At 41.2% G+C, this 26,787-nt stretch overlaps 1 protein-coding gene across 1 annotated transcript; it reads left to right on the top strand.

The window, feature by feature from the left end:
- Nucleotides 1–693: 693 nt before the first annotated feature.
- On the top strand, nucleotides 694–26,427 carry KNG1 (kininogen 1). Its single transcript, XM_077754416.1, has 11 exons — nucleotides 694–1,012; nucleotides 5,379–5,489; nucleotides 6,461–6,545; nucleotides 10,687–10,859; nucleotides 11,760–11,867; nucleotides 17,546–17,630; nucleotides 18,496–18,668; nucleotides 22,333–22,440; nucleotides 22,558–22,644; nucleotides 24,091–24,168; nucleotides 26,189–26,427. Exons 1-11 carry the CDS (start codon nucleotides 821–823, stop codon nucleotides 26,267–26,269), a joined length of 1,281 nt encoding a protein of 426 aa, XP_077610542.1. The 5' UTR covers nucleotides 694–820; the 3' UTR covers nucleotides 26,270–26,427.
- The last annotated feature ends 360 nt before the right edge of the window (nucleotides 26,428–26,787 follow it).

Genomic DNA, 26,787 nt, shown 5'->3' with positions numbered 1-26,787 from the left:
GCCCCTCCCCCCTCATGCTCTGTCTCCCTCTCTCTCTCTCAAAAATAAATAAACATTAAATTTTAAAAAAATAAGCAAAGACAGGGGACACAGGGCTTCACTCAATTCATCTATTCTTGTGCTTCTCTCCTGTCTCCTCCACCTGGGAACATTTTTCTTTCTAGAACCAATCCAATTGAGTGGAGACTTGACCAGAGACCAAAGAGGATGCCCATATTTTATTTTTAGTCGTGCCAGTGTCCTGCTATGGGGCTCTTACCATGCACTATGTCCCGATGCACATGGGCTCCCTAGGCATACGGTGTGATTGGTAGCAACATGCTTTTTGGCAGCTAGACATCTTGCAAAGAAACGATTGAAAGGTATCTGTACATTGTACTCATTGTTGCACCGTCCGATGCAGTGACCTTCATAAATGGCTTTGGGAAAGTCATTTGGGACAGGGAATAACAGGTGGTGGGTGTTTTCTCCTCCTTTATTAGTTTCTGTTCTGATCTGTTGCACAACCTTGTGCAATCACCCGGAAATGTGTTCCATGCTCCCACCATGCTTCCTGAATGCAAACACGCAGGTCAATAACCTCCTTGTTGTGACATTTTAGCTTGAAATCTGCTTGGATAACCCCACAGAGCCATTTGTCCTTTGGAAGTAGGGCAAATAGTGCAGGGCAGCAGGAGTCCACCGGGATCTGAAGTGCCGAGGCAGAGAGAGGGGAGCACAGGGGAGAGAAAGGGTTGAGAATAGCTAAAGTCAGCGTTTGAGTTGGCGCCCGGTTCTTGGTGAAACCATCTCTCAGCTCCCGGAGGGAAACGGCTAAACCATGAAATTAATTGCCATGCTTCTCCTTTGCTCCAGGCTGCTACCAAGCTTAACCCAGGAGGCCTCACAGGAAATCGACTGCAATGATGAGGACCTGTTTAAGGCTGTGGACACTGCTCTGAAGAAATATAACAGTAGAAACCAAAGTGGCAATCAGTTCGTGTTGTACCGTGTAACCGAGGTCACCAGGACGGTGAGTGAGCTGTGNCTTTCCCCCCCCCCACCCCCCACCTCCCACCACACACACCCCAACAATCGCCAAAGAACTGACAAGCAGAGGTGGAAGCATTCGACTCTTTGGCCCAGGAGTGAGGGGCAGGGTATAGACTAGTCCTGGGCCACCAAGCTTGGGTTCCTGGGGGATCAGAGAAGCAGCATCTCTGGTGAAAGGAAACAAAGGTAAATGGAGTTATTTGAAAGGAACTATGCAGAGTAGGAGAATCCAGGAACTCAGCTGGATTGGTGCAAAAGAAGTTCCTGAGTGTTTAGCCCTAGCCTAAAATATAAAGTCTTCCAGGGGTACCTAGGTGGCTCAGTTGGTTGAGCATCCAACTTCAGCTCTGGTCATGATCTCACAATTCGTGGTTTCGAGCCTGGAGTTGAATTCTGTGCTGACAGCTCAGAGCCTGGAGCCTGTTTCAGATTCTGTGTCTCCCTCTCTCGTTCTCTGCCCCTCCCCCATTCGCACTCTGTCTCTCTCAAAAAATAAATAAACATTACAAAATTTTGGTTCAAAATTTTAAATAAAGACCTCCAGACCTCAGGTGGGGAGGGGGCGCTTAAGGGGAGTGTATAACAAATACCGTGCGATCTCACTTAATATGTGGAATCTAAAAAGGTCTAACACCAAAGCAGAAAGTAGAAGGGAGGTAGCCAGAGGCTGAGAGCTGGGCACAATGGAGGATATTGGTCAGAGGGGGTACAAGCTTTTAGTTATAAGATGAATAAGTCCTGGGGATCTGATGTACATCATGGTGCTTATAGTTAATAATACTGTATTATATACTTGCAATTTGCTAGATGACTAGATTTTAAGTGTTCTCACCCTGTGTATATATACACGAAAGGTAACATCAGATGATGCATGTTAATCGGCTTTTTGTAGCACTTTACAATGTGTGTGTATGTATATATATATATATATACCATATATAAATCACATTCCACACTTTAAATATGTGTAATTTTTATTTGTCAGCTATACTTCAATAAAGCTAGAGGGAAGGGGAGTTATACCTAAGAGGAGGCAGAAACGAGATTAACATGCATTAGACAAAATATCTACCAGGAAGTCTGTATGGCTGAATGCATCAAGGGTAACAGCGATGTTCTAGGTGTTTTCTAATAATTTTTATAACATATTGGTGCACTCGGGTCGAAGACAAATCTTGACAGTATTGTGACTTTAAAAAGACAGGTCTTTCAATAATTAGTTTAAATGAATTTCATTAAAAACCTCTGCGCCTGTGATAGTTATGTAACTGTTTGCTTTGGCAGAGGGGAAAAGCTAGTCATTTGACATTTCCAGGATAAAAAAAAAAAAAAAAAAGCTCAGTGGACAGAATTTCTTTTTTTTTTTTCTCTGAAAGTAAATTTGAGCCGTTCTGTTGCCATGATGTAGACCTGTGGTCCTGGCACTCTCCAGCAACAGTCAATTCGTGTTATCTTCCTTGGCGGACGTCCATGGCAAATGTGGGGGTTTTTTTGTTGTTGTTCTAAAATGTCCATAGAGGGGTGGCTCAGTCAGTTGGCTGAGACTCCCACTCTTGATTTCAGCTCAGAGCATGATCTCGGGGTCGTTCGACTGAGCCCTGCATTGGGCTCTGTGCTGAGTGTGAAGCCTGCTTAAGATTCTTTCTCTTTCCTTCTGCCCTTCCCCCCTTCTCTCAATAAATAAAGAAATAAATACATACATACATACATAAATAAATGAAATACCTATCAAATCGTGCCTTACTTTGCCACGTGGGCACCATCTATACCACAACCACCTACATCTTTTTTTAAAAATTTTTCTTAATGTTTATTTATCTTATTGAGAGTGCTAGCTGGGGAGGGGCAGAAAGGGGGAGGAGCAGAAAGGGAGAGACACAGAATCTGAAGCAGCCTCTAGGCTCTGAGCTGTCAGCACAGAGCCCCACGCAAGGCAAAACCACAAGATCATGACCTGAGCCAAAGTCTCGGTCACTTAACTGACTGAGCCACCCAGGCACCCCCCCCCACTTCTATATCAAAATCTGAGACCTGGAAGGAACTTTAGAGACTATCCTGTTTGACTCAATCATCCCAGATGCAAATAACATGATGTAAGCAGGCTTTGAGAGTCAGGAGACCTGGGTTCCGGGCTGGCCCCATCTTTCCAAGGTGCTGAGGCTGCCTTGGCCATGCCCATCTACTCGGGGCCTTCAAAGTGGAGGGCTGGACAGCATCACCTCTCCCGTCCCTTGCTGCTTGACATGTCGGGATTTTACATACAGAAAGCTCATCTAACTCGGCACCTTTGCACTTTTTTTCTTTCTTTCTTTTTTTGTTATTGAAGTAGAGTTGACACGATGTTACACTAGTTTCAGGTGTACAATATAGTAATTTGATAAGTCTATACATTATGCTGTGTTACACATTATGTGTAGCTATCATCTGTCAGCAGACAACGCTGACAATATCATTGACTATATTCCCTATGCTGTACCTTTCATCCCCATGACTTACTCATTCCATAACTGGAAGACCATATCTTCTACCCCATTCACCCGTAATGTGAATGTGAATTCACCCATAACTTCCTCAGCCCCTCCCCTATGGCAACCATTGGTTTGTTCTTGTAGAGGTCTGTTTCTGATTTTTGTTTGTTCATCTGTTTGTTCATTTTTTTAGATTCCATATATAATCGAAATCATATGGTAGTGTCTCTCCCTATCTGATTTATTTCCCTTAGCATATTACCCTCTAGCTCCATCCATGATCTCATTCTTTTTGCACGGCTGAGTAATAGTCCATTATATATTTGCCAAATCTTTATCCGGTCATCTATCAATGGATACTTTTGTTTCCATACCTTGCTAATTATTAGTAATGCTTCCTTAAACATAGATATGTATATCTTTTCACATTAGTGTTTTGGGGTTTTTTGAGTAAATACCCAGTAGTAAATTGCTGGATCATATGATATTTCTATTTTGAATTTTTTAAGGAAACTCCATACTGTTTCCTCGGGTGGTTGCAGCAGTTTACATTCTCACTGACAGTGCAAGAGGGTTCCTTTTTCTCCACATCCTTGCCAACACTTGTGATTTCTTGTCCTTTTGAGTCTAGCTATTCTGACAGGTGTAAAATGTTATCTCACTGTAGTTTTGACTTGCATTTCCCTGATGATGAGTGATGTTGAGCAACTTTTCTGTGTCTTTTGGCCATCTGTATATTGTCTTTAGAAAAATGTCTGTTCAGGTCCTCTGCTCATTTTTTAATTGGGTTATTTGTTTTTTGTTTATTCTTTTGGTGTTGAGTTGTATCAGTTCTTTTTTTTTTAATAATTTATTTATTTTTGAGACAGAGAGAGACAGAGCATGAGTGGGGGAGGGGCAGAGAGAGAGAAGGAGACACAGAATCCGAAGCAGGCTCTGTGCTGACAGCCCAGAGCCTGACGCGGGGCTCAAACCCACAAACCGTGAGATCTGACCTGAGCCAAAGTCGGTCGCTTAACCAACTGAGCCACCCAAGCATCCCTAGTTGTATCAGTTCTTTATATATTTTAGATACTAACCCTTTATCAGATATGTTGTTTGCAAATCATCTTCTCCCATTTAGTAAGTTGCCTTTCCATTTTGATGATGATTCCCTTCACTGTGCAGAAGCTTTTTATTTTGGGGTATTCCCAGCAGTTTACTTCTGCTTTTGTTGCCCTTGGCTGAGAATGTCAGAGAAAGGACAACGTCAGCAGAATTACTGCCTGTGTTTTCTTCCAGGAGTTTTATGTTTTCAGGCCTCACAGGTCTTTAAAGCACCTTCGCATGAAATGTTTTATCTATTATCTCATGACATAACAGAAAAACCAAAGCAAATAAAAACACTAAAGTGACCAAAACTGAATCCACCATTCAGAGATAACCATTAACATTTTATTTGAAAATGAAAAAGGCTTCTTGTTCTCTTAGTGTAAAAGAAATATATGTTGACTTTTTAACAAGACAACTCATAAACGTTTGTTTAGAGAACAAAGGAAAACAGCTGTACCTACACCACTGAAAGACAAACATTTTAGCACCTTTGTTTTATAACTTCCCAGACTTCTAAAAGCCATTTGTGTACCTATACATTGGTTTCCACAAAAATGGTCTAATATTATGGATAACTTTGTAACTTACAAATACATGTCTGTAAACATATTATGAACATTCTTCCACATAAATATTTATAACTTTCAGTGTTTTTAATAAATGTTTCACTCTCGTTAAGTCAATCAAATATTCATATCTGCATTGGGTCCCACACAAAGTATTTGGAGCAACTAAATGAGCCCTATGTGTTTTTGGTTGTTTTTTTTGTTTGTTTTTTTTTTCCAGGATGACCCGGACACATTTTATTCCTTCAAGTACCAAATCAGGGAGGGAGACTGCTCTGTTCAAAGTGACAAAACGTGGCAGGATTGTGACTACAAAGAAGCTGAACAAGCTGTAAGTGGGTTGATGGTTCCCAAGCCCCCAGTTTTCTNTGCATTTTTTTTTTTTTTTTTTTTTTTTTTGCTTAGAGCTCGAGATGTTAATACTGTTAAGCCTCTTTGCGAGGGATGCATGTAAAGCCTCCAACGTGTACAAAAGTCAGATGCTTGCTGTCTGTGTCCCCGTTCTCTCTATCAGAGCATGGAGAGGCCAGAAGTTCAACAAAGAAAAAGCCCTCCCATGAAATGGGACTCTAATGACCAATTAGGACAGTGAGACAGTCCCCAAAGACACAACAGATCAACATTTGGGCCAAGCTCGAGGGCTGGTGAGGGGAGATCAGGGATGCTTCAATTATATCTGCTCAAGTGTAAATTCTCCTCTGCACCCAACTAGCTGACCACTCAGAACAGGTGTGCTGCCTTGGAAAGGGCAGCTAGCATTGCCTACATCGGGTTGTGGGAGCATGAAGTGAAATACAGTATGCAAAGAACCTTCTTTTGATACCAATGGCCATCTTCACCAAATGCCGGAGTGCCTGGCACAGCACGGCCGGTCGTTTGGCCTTAATGACAGGGGAGAACGGACAGTGCCCAGAAGCAAGCCAGAGTCCGTGGGTTCACACCTGTAATGTCACAACATTGGTCTCCTGCGCATCGTTTCAACAATGAAATTAAAAGGGAAATTAAGAGGAGGGCTTAGCAGGCTGGTTCTAAGGCACTGCATACATTTTGTTGAAAAGGAAATGTACTTTAAAACCGCCTCTTTTATTGTGCCTCTCCTCCAGTGTCTCATGATCTTGGTAGCTTGTTAAAAAAATAATAACCGTTAGACTACAAAAGCTTTCCTTCTTGTGTCTCAAGACTTGTTAAAAAATTTTTTTGGCAAGTTTAAAAAAAGAGAAAGCCATATTGAGTCATAATACTAGGTATACTTCTCCATCTGAAAGATGAAGATAAATGGTCTCTCTCTCTCTCTCTTTTTAGGCCACAGGAGAATGCTCTGCGACCGTGGGGAAGAGAGGGAATGCGAAATTCTCCGTGGCTACGCAGACCTGCCAGATTACTCCAGGTAAATGACATATCTCTCGGTGCTGCCCTGGGAGGAAATGAACCTAGAGGAAGCCCCTTCCAGGTGGTGGCAGCCTTGGGGGCGGGGCTGGGCGGGGTGGGGGAGCAGCAGAGTCCAAGGTCAGGGCCAGGCTCAGGCGGGTCATCCCCTCAGCACATCCCCACTCCCCTCCTGACTGCAGGCAGCACTCTGTCCTCTGTGTGCCAAGGCTCTGAGAAGAGATGCAATGACATAAGGACTGCCTTCAATTGTGGGCATAGAGGGAGGTTGACAAACACAGGTTTTGAGGTCAGACTTAGCCTGGGACTTTGCTGAGTTCTTCACCTTCTTGGATGGCTTTCCTCTTCCTTATCTACAAAAGGGGGTAACAGTAATTCCTACATCAGAGGGTTGTTGTAGACCAAAAATGGAGGATACGCCGGAAAGTCCCATCATAATAGCATATCAATGATAACCAAGATAATAGGGATAAAAGCTCACATTTACTGAGCATTCACTGCCAGCCACAGTTCTAATTGCTTCACATATATTGAACTTAAACCCCACAACTTTATGAGGTAGGCATGAATATCCCCACCTTATAGATGAGAAACTGAGGCCCACTGTAGTTAAGTATCTTGCCCAAGATCCCACAGCTACTAGTTAGCAGAGCTGGTATTGTAGACCCTCAATAAACAAAATTTCTTTGGAATACAAGTAAGAAGCAAATTATCAACAGATCCACCCAATGCTCCTTCCCTAAAGTGTCTGATGTGCTAGGCACAGACGAATAGGCACGTTTAAGTGTGGTCAATCCCAAGAGCCTGAAATTGGCCTTCTGTAAGACAAGGTTTTAGTATATGAGGCTTCAGAACCACATCCCATTGAACCTCACCATTGTGACACTGTTAGCCATTCGTATGGTACTCAGACAAACTGTATTTCTTAACTTTCAGTCCTTACAAGAAGTTGCTTTCAAAGAAAGACCAATCCAAAAGCAGAAAGAGCACACAAGTAATTAAAAAAAAATTTTTTTTTTTGGAGTAGGTTTTAATTATGCAGTTTAAGGACTTTATCTCAGGGTACCTGGGTGGCTCAGTCAGCTGAGCAGCAGACAACTTTTGGTTTTGGCTCAGGACGTGATCCCAGGGTCCTGAGATCAAGCCCCATGTTAGGCTCTGTGCTGAGCATGGAGCCTGCTTAAGATTCTCAGTCTCTCTCTCTCCCTCTCGGCCCCTCCCCTGTTCTTTCTGTCTCTCACTCTCTCTCAAAAAAAAAAAAAAAAGAACTTGTAAACAAACTTTATCATCCAGTACGTGGCAATTGTATTTGTGGGAGACAAAGCTTGACTAAACCTTCAGAATTTACTTCTACGTCCACATCCCTCATCTGAAACCTTGGTAGCCAGATGTGTTTCAGAATCAAAAGTCAAAATCTTTCTTTTAATTTTAAAAACCTCTCTCTAGACATTTTGGAGCAGGGTAGAAAATCACTGGGACACAGAGGAGGCTCCACTTTCTCAAGCCCTCCTCCGTCTCCCCTCCCCACCCCCAGTCACAGCTGGAGGGGCCCACCCGCCTCCACTCCTCTCTGCCTCCTTCCCCCTCTTGTTCATCGCGCACTCTTCTTCCATCAGTAGTTCTCTCCCCTTTCCCGTGGGATTGCAGTTTTCTGCCTTGCCGCCCCCCCTCCCCGCCATCACCGTAACTGGGGGTAGCCGTGACTATTCAGCCGGGAAGTCTCAACTGGACGCACACACTTTCAGGGAGACCAAGAAACAGTTGCAGGGACAGCAGGGTCCACCAGCTAAGAACGGAGGGCGGGGTGTAGAGCACTGTCCGCCCGCCTCCTGATTCTGTTCCGATCGCACGAGCTTGGGCAGGGAGAGTCCGCTGGGCAAAGGAAGGGGCCTCCTACGTCGGGGCGGCGTCTCCTAACCTGTGGGTTAGGGCTGTTAGGAACATGACCTTGTAATTTAATGCAAGCGTCCTTTTTTTTTTTTTTTTTTACCATTTACATTGGTTTATTAAAATCCCTTCAGTGGCTCCCCATTCTTACAGCAGACCATTCTTAACTGACTTCAGAGGGTCCAGGAATACCCTGAAATTATGTGGAGAGCACTGTGAGTATATAGATTTTCCTGCGGAGGGGCCCTGAGCTTTCATCAGGCCCACCAGGGAGCCTGAGAGCCTGGGAATATGGTTACTAAGCCCTGGCCTCCCAAGTGTGGCTTGGGCTCATTAGCAGAGGACTCTGCACTGAGTGTCCAGACCTCCACCATCCCCCTCTCCCCTGCTGCCTCCTGCTTTAAACTCTGGCAAAATGTATACACAGCATGTCCCACACCACTGTCCCTGACTCAGCCTGCTTTCTTGGGAGCCATCCTTCCTTGCCTTCAAGGTTTATAGCTCATGTTGCTTGGTTGATCCTTTTTTTTTTTTTTTAAGTTTATTTATTTTGAGAGAGAGAACGAGCGCAAGGAGGGAAGGGGCAGAGAGAGAGGGAGAGAGAGAATCCCAAGCAGGCTGTCCCCGTAGAGCCTGATGCGAGGACTCAATCTCACAAACCATGAGATCATGACCTGAGCCAAAATCAAGAGTTGGATGCTTAACCGACTGAGCCACCCAGGCACCCTGCCTGGTTGATCTTGGACCCTCTTAGCTCAGGCCTGTTCTCCTCAGGAACGTTTTGCCTGAGCTCTCTCTGGGCTCCTGACTTTCTAAGCTCTTGCCAGACTATACTGAAATGACCCATCTGCAGTTCTGTCTCTCTCACTCAACTTTGCTCGCTGCTTCACAGCAGTGACCATTACTAAGGAATGACTGTACTCACAGTGCCTAGGTCAGCACTCAGCACATGGCACTTGACAGCAGGTGCAAAACACCCTTGTTGGATTACAAATGTCTTATGCCCTGAGCCAGGCTTCAAGGAGCTGTAATTAATGCTAAAAAATAAATAATAATGTACCTGTCACGTTTTACTTTTTCTAAGAGTATAAATTCATGTCACTTTGTTTTTATAAAATGTTTATTTTTGAGAGAGAGAGAAGCAGAGTTCGAGCAGGGGAGGGGCAGAGAGAGGGAGACACAGAATCTGAAGCAGGCTCCAGACTCTGAGCTGTCAGCACAGAGCCCATTGTGGGGCTTGAACTAGTGAATGGTGAGATCACGACCTGAGCCAAAGTCAGATGCTTAACCGACTGAGCCAGTTTCCCTTATGTCATGATTTTTAAAAAGTCTATTTATTTATTTTTGAGAGAGACAGAGAGATGTGTTGGAAAGGGGGAGGGGCAGAGAGCAAGAGAGAATCCCAAGCAGGCTCCGCACTGCCTGTGCAGAGCCCAGTGTGGTCCTTGAACCCCCAAACTGTGAGATCATGATCTGAGCCCTTAACCAAGAGTCAGACACTCAACTGACTGAGCCATCCAAGTGCCCCTAAATTCATGTTACTTCTATAATTTAAAATTAGTTTTAAATAAATTTAAAAATTTTTAAATGTATTTATTTTCGAGAGAGAGAGAGAGAGACAGCATGAGTAGGGGAGGGTCAAAGAGAGAGGGAGACACAGAATCCGAAGACAGGCTCCAGGCTCTGAGCTAGCTGTCAGCACAGACCCCAACGTGGGGCTCAAACCCACAAACCGTGAGATCATGACCTGAGCCGAAGTTGGACATTCAACCGACTAAGCCACCCAGGCACCCCAGTTTTAAATAAATTTAAAGTAACTATGCACAATAGTCTGCATGTAAGATGTTCCTAAGTAAATGATACAGCTTATCTCTCTGGCTAAAAAGCAGTCTTGCATTCTCTCTCTTTTTAAATTTTTTTTTAAAGTTTATTTATTTATTTTGGGAGCAAGAGGGAGAGAGAGCAAGGCAGGGCCAGAGAGAAAGAATACCAAACAGGGTCTGTGCTGCCAGCACAGAGCTCAATGCCAGGCTCAGTTCTGTGAACCGTGAGATCATGACCTGAGCCGAAACTGAAAACTGGATGCTTAACCAACTGAGCCACCCCGGCACCCCTCGCATTCTCTTTTTTTAATGCATCCTAGGATTTACCAGAAAGTTTACCAGGGCCTTCTAAGTTATGTTACTTCTTTAGGGCAGTGTACGTAAACACAGGTTTCACTCATTAATGATGCCCTTTGCCTGCTGTTTGTCAAGCCGAGGGCCCTGTGGTGACAAACCAGTATGACTGCCTTGGCTGTGTGCACCCCATATCAACCGCAAGCCCTGACCTGGAGCCCGTTCTCAGACACGCCATTCAACATTTTAACAACCACACCCATCATTCCCACCTCTTTGCTCTTAGAGAAGTCAAAAGGGCCCAAAGACAGGTTTGTTCTTTAATTTTTCATCTCGCGTGACAATCAGTATTACGTGTTCTTTGTAGAGACAGTGAAATGGGAGAACCATCTGTTCTTCGGGTTATAAGAAAATTTTATTATTACCTCACAGTCATGAGTCAGACTTGGCTCCAAAAATTAAATGGTACCTAAAAAGTCGGCACAGCTTTCTTGGTACCCTCTAAATCATAGGTTCCATACCATCAGGCAAAAAAGTAAATATTTGCAAATCTGGTCTTTTCATTGCCTCAGTTTGCTAAGCAGTTAGTGACAGCTGCCCGGGTCCCTTGTATTTCAGCCTCTAATTATGAAGGATTCACTTTGGTCAGTAACATGCCCTGCTTTTAATGAACCTTCCAATTTGCTGTGACATGCGTTCTGCACAGTTATGTCCATATCCAGCTATCAGGTGCAACTGGCCCCAGATAAAGCAGGAGAAATCTCATTGCCTGGCAGTCTGGGTAGCTGAGGACCTACCCAGAGCTCCAGAGTTTTCTTTATCCATCTAGAACAGCACTATTAATGTGTCACAAATCCAGTGGAAGACTTTCTTCCTGCTGCCTAGCTGAGGAAATACTGCTAGGTCTTACTTAAGGAAATACAGTAACTCCACGCATATATTGCATTTGGTAAGATGTGTAGGAGTGTGGTGTGTGTGTGTGTGTGTGTGTGCGCGCGCGCGCGTGCGCGCGCGTGCATGTGCCTGTGGGGAGAGAGTGAGAGTCATAAAGTGCTCGATATTTATTTAGAAATGCTTTCTGCCTCGTAATAATCATCATTCATACTTTTGAGCACTTAGAATATACCAGGCAGCATCCTACGCTCATCATAACCCTGTGAGTGAGTGATGTTTGAAGTGCCTTTTAAATATTCAATCCAAAACTGTTTCAGGTGGTGGCTGGATGGAATTATGAAATTACTTACTCAATTGTGCAGACGAATTGCTCCAAGGAACATTTTCTGGAGTTAACTCCAGACTGCACGTCCCTTTTGAGTGGTGTAAGTAAGGCAAAAATCTAATTATAAAGTTCTTAGCATTTTATGTCCAGTGTTTCCAAGTATGGGAAGTCTCAGCTATGTGGGAAGACTCAGTCACTAAAATGTGAGATGACATTTGCTGATTCACATTCCCTTGGGGATTCTGAAGCACACAGCTCTGATCAAGCTGCCTTACCTACCCGGCCAGAGAAGCTGCACATCTAGCAAAAGCACTTACAGATATAAGATTGCTTAAATTCAGTAATTTGACTTTTAGAATTCTACTCTATGGGAAGAAAATGAGAAATTCAGACAGCAAGGGTTAATTTCAGTGTTATTATTAATAGAAAAACATTGGAAGTAACATATCTTCAGCAGTAGGGAATGGTTAAGTAAATTACAGTATATCCATGTAGTAGAACATGTGTGGCCATTAAAATTATGTTTCGAGTTTTGGTGACCTAGTAAAATGGCTATAATATGTTAAGTAAAATAAAAAAAAGTAGGGTACAAAACTTTACTATACATATACATTCACTGAAATATATAAAGTAAACGTAAGTATGAAAAGTGATGAAAGCAAATATGCCGAAATATAAAATATTGTTAACTTTCAGATGGAAATACAGGTGCTTTTTCTGATTCTTCATACTTTTTGGAACCCTTCAGTCCTTCTCAATGTTTCTGATGAAGCATATACTTATCTCATAATTGGGGGAGAATTCACAGAGTAGGAGAAAATATTTGCACATCACTTAATCTGATAAAGGGTTAGGATGAAGAATATATTAAGACCCCCCTACAATGCAACAACAAAAAGACAACCCAATTTAAAAATAAGCAAAGGGATTAAAAAGATATTTCTCTAAAGAAGAACTATAAATGGCCAATAAGCACACGAAAAGATACTCAACATTATTAGCCATCGGAAGACTGTCACTGCAAGCCACAGTGAGATGCCACCTCACACCCAGAGGATGGTTATAATTTTTAATAATTGGAAAGTAGCAAGTATTGGGACAGATGTGGAGAAATTAGAACTTTCACATATTGCTGATGGGAATGCAAAATGATGCAGCCCCTGTGGAAAACAGTTTGGCAGTTCCTCAAAAAGAAAAACCTAAGAGTTACCAATGGCCCAGCACTGGACACCTAGGTATAGACCCCCAAAAAATTGAAAACTGGGACACAAACAGATACTTGTATGCCAATATTCATTGTAGCATTATTCACAATAGCCAAAAGGTGGAAATAATCCACAGGTCCATTAGCAGATGAATGGGTATACAAAATGTCATATGTATAAAATAATGGAAAATGTTTAGCTGTAGAAAGGAGAGAAAATCTGATACATAACTACAATTTGGATGAACCTTGAAAACATGCTAAGTGAAATAAGCTAGACCCAAAAGGACAAACGTGTGATTCCACTTATACAAAATACCTAACACGCAAATTCAGAGAGACAAAAAGTACATTAGAGCTTATCAGAGGCTGGAGGAGGGAGACTGGGGGTTTATTGTTGAATGGGTGCAGAATTTGTGTTTGCGGTGATGAAAATTTTAGGAAATAGTGGTGATGGCTTCATGACACTGAATGCAGTTAATGCCACTGAATTGTACATTTTTAAATGTTTAAACTAGAAAATTTTACATTGTATATATTTTACCTTAATTAAAAAAAACAGTAAAAAGAGAGAGGAATCCTCTAAAAGCATATGTTCGCACTACTATTTAACTTTGTCTGTTTGATTCAAGTCTGATTGTTCAAGCATCTATTAACACCTCCTGCTTCTACGTTTAGTTAACCATTTGAGGTTACATAAGCCTACATCCTTTCTAGCTTTAATCTTCCTGCATCTCTTTGTAAGGCCTCAATTTAGTTTTCTGCCTGCAACACAGAGACATAGACACAAGAGCCAGTTGCAGTCACAAAGCCAATCAGATTTTTGGTGCAGCTTCTCTGAGCCTCCACTTCCTCATTTATAAAAGAGTGAAAAAAGAACACAGTCAGTTAAGCATCCGACTTCAGCTCAGGTCATAATCTTGCGGCTTGTGGGTTGGAGTCCTACATCGGGCTCTGGGCTCTGGGCTCTGGGCTCTGTGCTGAGAGCTGAGAGCCTGGAGCCTGCTTCAGATTCTGTCTCCCTCTCTCTCTGCCCTTCCCCCATTGCGCTCCTGCACTGCTGGTGCTCTCTCTCTCTCTCTCTCTCAAAAATAAACATTAAAAAAATTTTTTTAAAAGAGTGAAGAAGAACAACACCTGTCTCACAGAGGTATTATCATAGTTCAAAGGCATGAAATAGAAATGAACTGTTCTGCCCACATTGGTATAGTTTAAGACCTTGTCATTCAAAGCATGATGATGCAGCATCAGAAAAGTAGCATCTCAACGGCATCCCAAGACTCCAGAATCAGAATCTGCATATTAACAAGCTTCTCAGGTGATTCGTTTGCATACTAAGGCTTGAAAAGCACTGCCTAAGAGGTTTCATAAGTAGTTCTCAGGCCATGCTCCATATTAGAATCACTCAGCTAGCTTTAAAAAACGCCTGTTCCCAGGCCATCCCCCAGAGATGTTCTGATGTAAGTGGTCTGGGGTGTGTCCCTGGAATCAGAATGATCTAAAAGCTTCTCAGGTGAACTAAATATTCTGATAGAATTGAGAACTTTTGGGCTACTTCCAGCACCCTCTCCCCATCCAAAATGAAGATATTGTAAATGTGTTCCCTGGATCTTTAAAAAATATGACATTATGTATATGTTACTTTATTAGAAATATACATGTATAGAAAACTTTAAGAAAATGCAGAAACATAGAAAAAAATAACACTGAATCACACATGCCCAAACATCCAAAGATATCTTAGTATATTTCCCTCTTGTCTTTTTTGTAGGGGATACAGACAATTTTGGGTGATTTTTTGTCTTTATATATATCCAGAATATTTCTCACTAATGATCATCCTAGATTTCATTTTGTTTTCTGTTTCTGGTTATTGCTATTAGGAATTAAATCCTTTTGTTTTTATTTTTTTCTCTTTTAAATAAGTTATTATTATATACAACTGTATCAATTTTTATGTATTTTTCTTATATTTAGCAACTTCACTGAATTCTTATTAGCTCCACAGCTTCCCATTGATTCTTTTAATCTAGGCATACAACAATATCTTATGCAAAAAAATACTTTTATTTTCTCTTTTCTGATACTTATTTTTTTTTTGTTCCGTGTCTCAGTGAATAGACCGAACAGCCAGAGATAATTTTTGAAAAAACTGGTGATTACACACCATCAAGTTTTATTCCTGATTTTATTGAGAAAGCCTCTAGAATTTTGTCATTATTATTCTGTATAATTGCTGTGTGTTGCAGATAGACATTCTTTGTCATGTTAAGGGAGCATCCTTACATTCCTGTTCTTTAAAGAGTTTTGTTCTGTTTTGTTTTTAAATAAGGAATTGGTATTGCATTTAGCATTAGAATAGATATTAAAATATATTCAATTTCTTTAATTTAATCTGTTATGTTGTTTTGACAGCTTTCCTAATAAGGATCTTTAGATTCTTAAACTACACTCTATTTGTTAGGGTTAATTATTCTTTAAATATGCTTTTGGATTCTATTTCTAGTTTGGGAGTTCTACATCTATATTTGCAAGTGAAAATGTTTTAACAGTTTTCTGGGCATGTGTTTATATGTGCATTCTATTTTTTTCAGGTTTTGATATCTTGATTATAGTTTTATAGAATGAGAATAGCATTCTCTCTTTCTCCAGTCATTGGTCCATTCAAGTTTTCTTCTTGTTTTTAAATCAATGTTGATTATTTATAGCTTTCCAGGAAAGTATCTATTTCTTTGGGATTTAAACGATCATATACTTGTTTATAATATTCTCTCTCTTTTTTTTAATGTTTTATTTATTTTTGAGAGAGAGAGAGAGAGAGCCGAGGAGGGTCAGAGAGAGAGGGAGATACAGAATCTGAAACAGGCTCCAGGCTCTGAGCTGGCAGTCAGCACAGAGCCCGACACGGGGCTCAAACCCACAAACCGTGAGATCATGACCTGAGCCCAAGTCAGACCCTTAACCAACTGAGCCACCCGGGTGCCCCTATGATATTCTCTTATATTTTTATACTTCTCTGTATACTTTGCTATGTTGCCTTTTGTATACATTTGATTTTTTTCCCCTTACCCCAAGAGGGATCTTTTGGATTTATTTTTTTTAATGTTTATTTATTTATTTTGAGAGAGAGAGAGAGAGAGAGAGCAAGCATATGAGCAGGGGAGTGACAGAGAGAGAGAGGAAGAGAGAGAATCCTAAGCAGTCTCCAAGCTGTCATCAAGGAGCCCAATGTGGGCTCAGTCTCATGAATCATGAGGTCATGACCTGAGCCAAAATCAAGAGTTGGATGCTTAACTGACCAAGCCACTCAGGCGCCCCTGGATCTATTTTTTAACGCTAGTGCTTTCTGTTTTCTAATTTACCAGTTTTGAACAGTTTATAGACTGGTTTTATCTTGTTTTCTCCTTCTTATTTCCCTTGAACCTATTTATTAATCTGTTTCTTTTTTGAGCTTCTTGAGAGAAACACCTAGATTTGGAGTTGTTTCGTTTGTTTCTTGCCTCCCTTTTTAAATTACAAAAACATATAAGGCCAGGAGTTAATTCTAAATGGTACTCTGGCAATACAATGTGGAATTCTCATTTTTCTTCTTTTGTCTTTTACTTTTTTTCTTATCTAAGGAACTCTACCTATTTAGGCAAATATGTTTATATTTCCAAGTTGTTTATTTTTTTGTTTAAATTTATGTTATTAATTTTCAGGGAGGTGTTTTTGTTTTTGTTTTCTTTTTGATGCTGAGGCCAAAGACATGGTCTGTATTATTTTTTATTTGATTATTGAGCCTTTTTTGTGATCAAAGATAGAAGTGATTAAAAATTTTGCATCATACTTATGAAAGTTTCACTTTAAATCATGTGTATCATATGAAAATATGTAAACAAATCTGTATTATGTTATTCAAGTCTTCTGTGACCTTATTTATTTATTTTTTATCCATTTGGCCTGTCTTAGGTTTATACTTGTATATTAAATTTTCCCACCACAATGATTTGTATCCATTTCTATTCCTATATATTTTCTGCTTTACGTATCTTGATTCCATGCTTCAAGACTGTATCTTTTACAAAAATAAAATAATCTTTTTTACAAATTTGTGAGTTTTCTGTTACCTTGCATTTTACTTTTTCCTATAGTAATTGTATTTTAGCTCTTTTTTTGTCATTTTTGCCTCCTATAGCTTTGCTCGTCCATTATATTTACCCTTTCTTTATCTTTTTTTATTATCAGAAATTATACTTGAAGATGTAACACATTAATTTTCTGTTAACTTAATCTAAAGACTTTGCCTTTCTAAAAGACAACTTTATCCATTCATTTATATGGTTATTATTTCTATACTAGGTATTCTCGACATCTCGTTTCATGTTTCTGTGGATTTGTGTCTACTGTTTGCTGTTGATGCTGTTAACTAATTGTTTTTTATTCTTCCTTTGCAATTAGACTGTAGTTTGCTTTGGTTCTCTATATGATGATTTGTAAAGTCAACATACTATTTTTAGTTATACTAGTTGTTTATTTTCAAAGTTCTTAAACATGTGTTTACTTTACATACCTATGTCCTCTTTAAAAACCAGGATATCGGTGAATGTACAGATCATGCACACATGGATCCACAGCTAAGAATTGCTTCTTTGTCTCAGAAGTGTGAACTCTATCCAGGTAGGAGCTGATGCGTGCTAATACTCTATTAGTGCATGTTGGTCCTTGACAACTGGCTTGGTCTTGTCACAGAACTTGTGCTTTGGTGTCCATCATTTGCCATAAAGTCTATATGACCAGCAGACCTTACTGAGAACAACTTAGCCCATCTGTGCCCAACTGTCTGGCAGCATGTGTAAGGGAGATGGCTCTGCAAGTAGCCAGAAAGGAATGTGCTGACAAAAGGGGAAATTGCTGGCCTCTGGGTACAACACCAGCCCGTCTTCTTTGTGCAAGATGTCCCGAAAATCAGATGTTATAAATGGGGAATGCTGCATCTCATTTTTGACCACTTAGAGTGAAAAAAATCCTTTCAAATTAATTTTTTTCCCCTATGTGTTATAATGGAGAGAAAGGGAAGTACTGCACGTTATGGTCAAGTCCTTATTTCTTATGCCAAGAGTCAGCTTTTCTCATCCTTGGAAGCTAGTTGTATACATTTCCCAATGAGAAGCATGACTGAAGCTGCCTGCTCCCCGTAATAACAGGACTTACACTTTTCCCACCAGAGAGTCTTTCCTTTAGGTTAAGCATTGCTTTTGGCAGTTTCCAGAACAAATGCAAAAACTTAGGAAATGTACAGCATATAGATTGAGCCACTAATGTCTCCTGATTGAATGTTTCCCTAAACACACTTGGCTGTGAAAAGAGGAAGAGAGAAGAGGCAGTAAGGTAAAGGTCAGACAGACAACCCCCACCCACTCACTCCTGGGCCTTGGGCTGTCATGTGACCCTCTGTAAATGGATGCCAGATCATGTGCAGGGGAGGTACTAGGCTACCCTTCTCTTTCCGTGGACAACTGACTTAAAAGCTGATTTTTTTCAGGAGAGGATTTTGTAGAGCCACCTCCCAAGATTTGCGTTGGCTGTCCCAAAAAGATACCTGTCAACAGCCCAGAGCTGTGGGTGCCTCTGAATCATTCCACCGCAAAGCTTAATGCAGAGAATAATGGAACTTTCTATTTCAAGATTGACGAAGTAAAAAGTGCAACGGTACAGGTCTGTAAATTATGCTATAAAAATAGTGATCTTTTTAAAAATTTTATTTAGTTATTTATTTATTTTACATATTTTAAAAATGTTTTATTTATTTCGGAGACAGAGAGAGAGACAGCATGAGCAGGGGAGGGTCAGAGAGAGAGGGAGATAAAGAATCTGAAGCAGGCTCCAGGCTCTGAGCTGTCAGCACAGAGCCTGACGCGGGGCTCGAACCCATGAACCGTGAGATTGTGACCTGAGCTGAAGTCAGACACTTAACCGATTGAGCCACCCAGGCACCCCTAATTTTATTTATTTTTGAGAGAGAGAGCTTGAGGCGGGGAGGAGCAGAGAGAGAGGGAGACACAGGATCCTAAGCAGGCTCCAGGCACTATGCTAACAGAGCACAGAGGCCCCCAACATGGGGCTCGAACCCACAAACCATGATGAGATCATGACCTGAGCTGAAGTTGGGTGCTTAACCGATTGAGACACTCAGGCGTTCCCTAAATTAGTGATCTTATAGCCTATATGTGAATTGCTTACTAATTTTACCACTGTCCTTGGCTCTGCATTGGGAACCAGTATAACTGATGTTTGTGTTTAAAGAGAAGAATTTGACTGCTCATAGATATTTGAGGCAGCCTTGGGGGAAGCAACCAATTTACTAAAACCCAGTTTATCATTAAGATGAAGTTGCTAAGAGCCAACCTCCAAACGACCAATCTGCCAAGTTGCTAAAGATTTATTTTACAGTTTTAGTCTTGCCTTGGCTTTGCATGTTTAGTCCTGTTCGAATGCATGTCCATTTCAAACTGATTGCATATTTCAGAAACTGAGAACTTATTTTCTCCACTTTTCACATGTGAATGGCTGTGATTTCTGTCACATGCCATTTGTTTTGCCTCACCCCTGCTGCTACTGCCATCAGTGTTCTTTCCTGCTTCTGCTCAAATGAATATACGTCAAGGATCTGTGTGTGCATATTAAGGAACTTCTCCATGGATGAAGTCCTAGAAATGCCAAGGGATATGTATATGTGTAAGATGATGCAAATTGCCAAATTACAAAATCATTGGCAGTTATGCCANAAGGAACTTCTCCATGGATGAAGTCCTAGAAATGCCAAGGGATATGTATATGTGTAAGATGATGCAAATTGCCAAATTACAAAATCATAGTCATTGGCAAAACTGCCATTTACATTCATATCAACTGCATATTAAGACACTGATAAATGGTCTTGAATTCTATTCCTACCAGCAGGAATTGAGGCTGCATGTTTCCCACACCTGGCCAACATTACGCACCATCACTCGTTTTCATCTTTGCGAACACGCAAGATTAAAAATGATGTTGCGCTGCATTTTTAAATGTTTTTTTTTTTTTATTTCTGAGAGGAGTGTGAGCATGGGAGGGTCTGAGAGAGAGGGAGACACAGAATCTGAAGCAGGCTCCAGGCTCCGAGCTGGCTGTCAGCACAGAGCCCAATGTGGGGCTCAAACTCACAACCCATGAGATCATGACCTGAGCCTAAGTCAGTCGGTTAACCGACTGAGCCACCCAGGCGCCCCTGCATTGCATTTTTAATGTGCATATCCTTGGTTACTAATGAAGTAAATGCTTTTTTCCAGGACAAAGGACCATTTTAACTTCTTTTCTAAAATCTCTCTTCTTGTCCTTTGCCCATTTGTTTTGGTGCTGGGCTTTATATTGATCCTTCATCATATTTTTTCCAATTTGCCTTGCTACTTTTCTCACTGTGATTTTTGAGAATCGGTTTTCATTTTTATCTAGTCAAATTTTGACAGTTATTCCGTTCCTTTAGGTTTCCTTCCTCTGCTATTCACCTAGGAAAGACCTTCCTCATCCTGAGATCTGATGAATATTTATTTATATCTTTCTAGCTTGTTAATTTAATTTTTTAAATGCATATTGAACTTATATTGCTACATAGTATTCTCTACTTGGGAGAAAAAACTTGGGCAGGTTGGATTTAAGCAGGAAGACTTTTTTTTTTTTAATGTTTTATTTATTTCTAGGAGAGAGAGAGAGACAGCGTGAGCAGGAGAGGGTCAGAGAGAGAGGGAGTCACAGACTGAAACAGGCTCCAGGCTCTGAGCTGGCAGTCAGCACAGAGCCCGATGCGGGGCTCGAACCCAAGAACCGTGAGATCATGACCTAAGCGAAAGTCGGATGCTTAACCGACTAAGCCACCCAGGTGTCCCTAAGCAGGAAGACTTCTGATACGAATGATACTTGATGATGATGGCAATATGGATGTGACCTTGAGTCCACAAACAGAAGATGGTATTAGGTCTCCTTCGTTCCTCCTCTCTGGACCCTGATCAAAGTTAAGCCTACAGCTGTGGTTTGCATAATATGTTGTCAACTTTCTAAGGCAACATCACATTGATCAACTCTAAAGCCAAAAGATTGGATTAAAGCATACTCTGAAATGAGCAAGAAAATTTATGTCCACAAAAGCATAGACTCTAACACCCTCTTAGAACCTTCCTCACTACTTACACATACACTTGGAGTTTTAAAAGTTAAATATTATATTTGTCTTAAAATTTTAACCATGCTTACCCACTAAGACCATGTCAGGAAAGACGGAGGAGGAGCTTAGTTCTTCCTACAATTCTGCTTTCCTCACCTGCCTCCCATCATGCTTTTCCCATGCTTTTACAAAGTATAAGGAGATAGGGAAGCTGTTGAGGTTTGCTTTTACAGAAATGGGATTGTACTATCATCCATAATTTCATTTTTTCAATAAGGATCATCCCTCCAGGTCAACAGATATGCATGATGTATTCTCTTGATGGCTGCATAATCTCTCTCTCTCTCTCTCTCTCTCTCTCTCTCTCACACACACACACACACACACACACACACACACACACACAGTCTGCTCAGACTACCATAACTAAATTTCAGACAGTGGGTGATTTAAATAGGGGGCACCTGGGTGGCTCAATTGGTTAAGCGTCCAACTCTTGGTTTTGGCTCAGGTCACAATCTCATGGTTTGTGAGATCAAGCCCCGTATCAGGCTCTGTGCTGACAGCATGGAGCTCTGCTTGGGATTCTCTCTCTCTCCCCCTCACTGCCTCTCTCTCTCTCAAAATAAATAAATAAACATTTTTAAAAAACCAAATTCTTAATATAAAAATGAAAGAGAAGTAAACTCAAAAATCCAAATAATTTTTCTAATTACATAATTTCTATGGTGGTACCAACTCAGTATTTCTCTAACCTAAGATTTGGCAGGACAAAAGATGTCTCAAAGAAAATGTTTAAGTTTTTCNAACAAAAAACAAAAAAAAAATGTTTAAGTTTTTCTTCCTGCTTTTCTTAGATTCTATGACAGCTTGAGCCCTTGAGTCATTCATGAATTTTGCAGCGATTGAACAATAAAGCTCAGAAAGATCTAAAAATAGAAATTATAGCTTGCTTCCACATCCCATTTAGGAAAGGAAACAAGACCAGCCATTAGCCAAATATTTTTCACATGCGTACAGATTGAAAGTTTTGTTGTCAAACATTTGTACTTTTCTGTGCAACTCTCGTTTGGTCGGTATATAATTCAAATGGTGATATTCTTCCCTAAAAGTTCTTAGGGTGAAAACATATGATTTATTATACAATATTAATTAGGCCCCTTCTTTGCACTCATTGTGCAGGTGGTGGCTGGAAAGAAATTCTCTATCGAGTTCACAGCCAGGCAAACCACGTGCTCCAAGGAAAGTAATGAAGAGTTGACAGAAAGTTGCAAGGCCGATAAGTATGGCGTGAGTAGTAACACGGCTGTGTACTTATTCCTCGGAAACCTTTTTGATGTCTTAGAATTGTTTAAGCATCGCATGAATAACACTGTTCTGCCTTTTGACTTCTGTTTTCTTGGATAGGAAATTCTAGACTGTAAAGCTGAAGTTTATGTGATACCTTGGGAGGACAAAACTTACCCTACTGTCCACTGTCAATCACGGCAACAGGTATGATTCTCATTACAGTCAGCTTGGGTCAGTGTGGCTCATTCTGAAAAGTCATATTTGGGGGTTGGAAATACACCATTATTTAAATGAATTGGGAGACTGTCTTCTTAAAATGGGGAGAACTCTCGCGAATCTGTGCTGATCTCTTTATGGCTCGACACGAGCGAAGCAACCCTCTTGACTACTTGTCGCGCACTGTCAGCATCCCATTGTCAGTGTGTGCTCTCTTGGCAAAGTGCACACCCTGCTGTGGAGAGCAGACACGAGCTGTGTACCTTCGAGGCTTGCCTGCGGTGAGGCGCAGCTCTCCAGGGCCCACTGCTTATATCCAAGGAGCACTGGGGAAATGCAGATCTTAGCTCCCACTCCACGTCAACTGACTCAAAATCTGCATTTTAACATGCTCGCTATGGGACTCATACCCATGTTCAAGTTTGGGAAGCATTTGTTTGCATTGTTTTTTTAATTTGTAAAAGATCCCTGAGAGGTAAGTGAGACTTTCCCTCTTGTCAAGGATGTGATACTAAATACGACAAAGATGCTGCAGTCGTAGGGTAAATAATAACATTAGCAAGTGCACTCTCTGTCCCAGGCACTGCAGTGAGAGCTTCATACATATTTTCCTCCTGACACCTCTATGAGGCAGGTGCTGTTACTCTCCTATTTACAGATGGGAGAAGTGAAGCCAGTGATGCTCGGCTTCAAATCTAGATCAAGTAAGACCCCACCCTGTTCACTATCATGCTGGTAACTGGTAGGGTCTGACTTGTGTGACTCCCAGAACCATGCTCTTTTTACCACCAAACACTGCCTCTAACCATCACATTCTCACAGGTAGTGAAATTGTAGGTAGAAATAACCCACAAGTCCATATCTTCAATGTTAACAGCCTCTTCTCACTTTTTTCTGATAAAGGTATTTGCCAAGTGTGTGCACGTATATAGTCTAACACAAACATTATACAAAGACTGCATTTCAAGCTTGTGAGCATGTCCTAATGTGCTTCAATCCAACAAACACATTGTTTGTGGGTATATGCTCCGTAGACATTCAGCTCATAAAAGCCCACATAGGGCCTTTTAGGATAAAGACAGTAATTGTCCTAATAGAAACAGTGTCAATGAATAAATAATGTGTTGTGGCTTATATAGTCATAGGCTTAGAAGTTACCCTAGAGATCATGTAGTTCAACCACCCAACTTTTCCAGATGAAGAAAAAACTCTCCAGCTTAGAGTATGAAGAGCAATACCCCCAAATTATAAAATCAATCAAAAGAGGAAAAAATATTCATTTTTATCCCCCTTGGAATATTAATATAGTATTTAAAGTCTGATAGATTTGCCCCATTGTAAATCAAGATAGCCTTGGCAAGATTCAGTCCCTTTTTTCTTCATTGATAGTATGGCTTTCACAGTAATGCATTCATCTTAATATTTCCCGTTTAGACCATGTTGATGAAAAGGCCTCCAGGGTTTTCACCTTTCCGATCAGTGCAAGTGGAGAAAACACAGGAAGGAACAACTGTAAGTCCACCCCACACTTCCATGGCTCTTGTACAAGATGAAGAGCAGGATTCAGATAAAGAACAAGGACCCACTCGTGGCCATGGCTGGGGCCATGGAAAGCAAATGAAACATAGTTTTGGCCGTGGCCTTATACATGAGCATGACCAAGGCCATGAGCACAAGAGGGGACGTGGCCTTGGCCATGGATATCAAAAGCAACATGTCTTTGTCCATGGACATCGACAGCAACATGGCCTTGGTCATGGACATCAGCGGGAACTTGACTATGACCTTGAACACAAAGGGAGACATGGCCTTGGCCAGGGACATCAAAGGGGACGTGGCCTAGCGTATGGACATAAACATGAGCATGGCCATGGCCATGGAAAACATAAAAATAAAAGAAAAGACTATAAAAAGGACAATGGCTGGAGAACAGAGCATTCGGCAAGTTCTTCTGAAGAGAGTACTACCTCTTCTGCACAGACACAAGAGAAGACAGAAGGGCCGACAACCACCCTCCCTTACCCAGCCCAGCCAGGTATAGCAGTTACCTCGCTTGCCTTTCAGGACTCAGACCTCATTGCAACTGTGATGGCTAACATACCATCAACTCCCACAGAGGGTGATGATGATTGGATCCCTGACATCCAGATAGAAAAAAGTAGCCTCTCATTTAACCTGATTCCTGACTTCCCAGAAAAAGGATCCCCCAAATGTCCCGGACGCCCCTGGAAGCCAGTTAATGGAATGAATCCAACTGTGGAAATGAAAGAATTTCATGATTTTGATCTCTCTGATGCTTTGTATTAATTTATGCAGCCACGAGTCTTTAACATGTCACCATTCCTTCCCCCCGTTGTCTAACTATCCTGATAGAATGCACCGAGAGCCACGAAGCTTCAGAACAGTCTAGAGAGAAGGAGTGAGACTCCCAGTGGGGACACTTTCTATCTCTCTATGGATGACTTAAAACTGTGTGCAGAATCCTAAATCCTCTCTGGGACTTCCTCAGAAGTTTTCTTAACGAGCACAGAAAATGGACAAACTGATGTGGCTTATGGCCTAATGGCAATTTGCTTTTCTGATAATGAATGTATACCTTAAACTGTATGCCGTCGATTTTCACACAAAAATTCTCGACATTCTGAATGTGGCATCTGATCCCTGCACACATGTGAAAATAAGAGAAGTCAAGAGTGACTGCTGAATGTCTTAATGGGAAAAAAAACAATAATAAAACCTCCAGAGGTTAAAGATGGACAACAAGAAAGACAGAGTGGCCAAAGAGAGGGCAGGGGGGAAGTAGATAAACTGACTTTCTGTTTCCAAAACGACTAGTTACATTACTCCCACTTCATAAAGCTGTCCTGATAATTCTCTTTCTGGGTGACGGTGTTTCCTATAACTCCATAATTTTGTTTATTCATGAAGTAGTCTTTGCAACGAGGCTTTCAAATAGGACTTTTCTGCTGAGTTTTTTGTTGTTGTTGTCCAGGCCAGATTGAGTAATCCTGACTTTTTAGCAGCTCTGAGTTTAATAATAAGGATGGACAGCAAAAGAAGTAATATAGAGGCAGGCTTGCCAAGGAAAACTTTTTTAAAATAATTGACAAGGGAATATCATAAGATGTGATGCAAATTTCATTCAGAAATTTCATGAGGAAATTTCTCTCTGGCCTCATTTTATGACCATATCATCTTTTTGCTATGACACTGAAGAGCACTGATTTTTGCAAAAGAGAACAATCTGATTTTCTCCAAGTGCCTTATAACACAAGGATAACCCTTGCTACGATTTTGCTTAGGGAAACAAGATAAGGCTTTAAACAGCTACGCTTACCTGTGCGTGAATGTGTCCCTGCTACTTTGATTTATTGGGTGCATTTGAACTTCTGAGTTTTTATTTCATTTCAAATATTACCTGTACTTTTAAATAAAGAACCGATGATGTCAGGAAAAAGTCTCATCTTGTCGACTGGTGGCTTCACTTTTTATTGAATGATAGCAGATTAACAGAGTTTTACTATGCTTACAGAGGCATCTAAGGCCCTGCGAATACACAGGCCGACCTCAGGAGGCAGGGGCCGAGCTAGCATCTGGGAGTGAGGTCTCTTGACCGGTGGGCAGAATCTTCACACCCGGCACAGTAGCCCCAACAACTTCTGTCACCAGCCCTGCATGGAAGAACGAGAAGATGGGATAAGATGTAAAGAGAAGAATGCCATTTTGCTTCTCTGTTGCTGGGTGAAATAAAGTTCAGTCTTGCAGCTCTCATTCCCGGTGAATTCCTGTGGTCTTCTTTTGGCCACACCCATCTACAGCAAAGCCCAGTAGATGGGAGAGCCAGTGCTATGGCTCTGCCATGGAAACTCACGGAAAGCTCCAGAGCGTTCTTGCTAACCAAGGCAGGAATCCCTTAGGTGAGGCTTCCCTACCAAGACCTCCCCACAGGAGTTAAATAAAGGGTTGGCAAGTTTCTACCAGCAGACTGAGGACTCTCTCTCTCAACCTCCCCTTCTTCCTCCTCCTGATTCCCAGCCTAAACCTAGGAGTGATTTGTCTTATTATTGATTTTTATGATCCAAAAAAGAAAAAACATCTTTGGTTAATACGCTGTCTACCAACTTCTCATGA

The sequence above is a fragment of the Crocuta crocuta genome, unplaced genomic scaffold (assembly GCF_008692635.1).
Source record: "Crocuta crocuta isolate KB4526 unplaced genomic scaffold, BGI_CrCroc_1.0 scaffold70, whole genome shotgun sequence".
Classification (NCBI taxonomy): Eukaryota; Metazoa; Chordata; class Mammalia; order Carnivora; family Hyaenidae; genus Crocuta; species Crocuta crocuta.
The sequence above is the reverse complement of the archived record's forward strand: the minus strand, read 5'-3'. Positions and strand labels throughout refer to the sequence as shown.

Bases quoted from the DNA above. Each gene is read 5' to 3' on its own strand.
- KNG1 (XM_077754416.1), top strand. From the start codon at position 821: ATGAAATTAATTGCCATGCTTCTCCTTTGCTCCAGGCTGCTACCAAGC. The intron at 11,868-17,545 runs GTAAGTAAGGCA...TTTAAAAACCAG, and splicing joins GCACGTCCCTTTTGAGTGGT to GATATCGGTGAATGTACAGA. The intron at 17,631-18,495 runs GTAGGAGCTGAT...GATTTTTTTCAG, and splicing joins GAAGTGTGAACTCTATCCAG to GAGAGGATTTTGTAGAGCCA.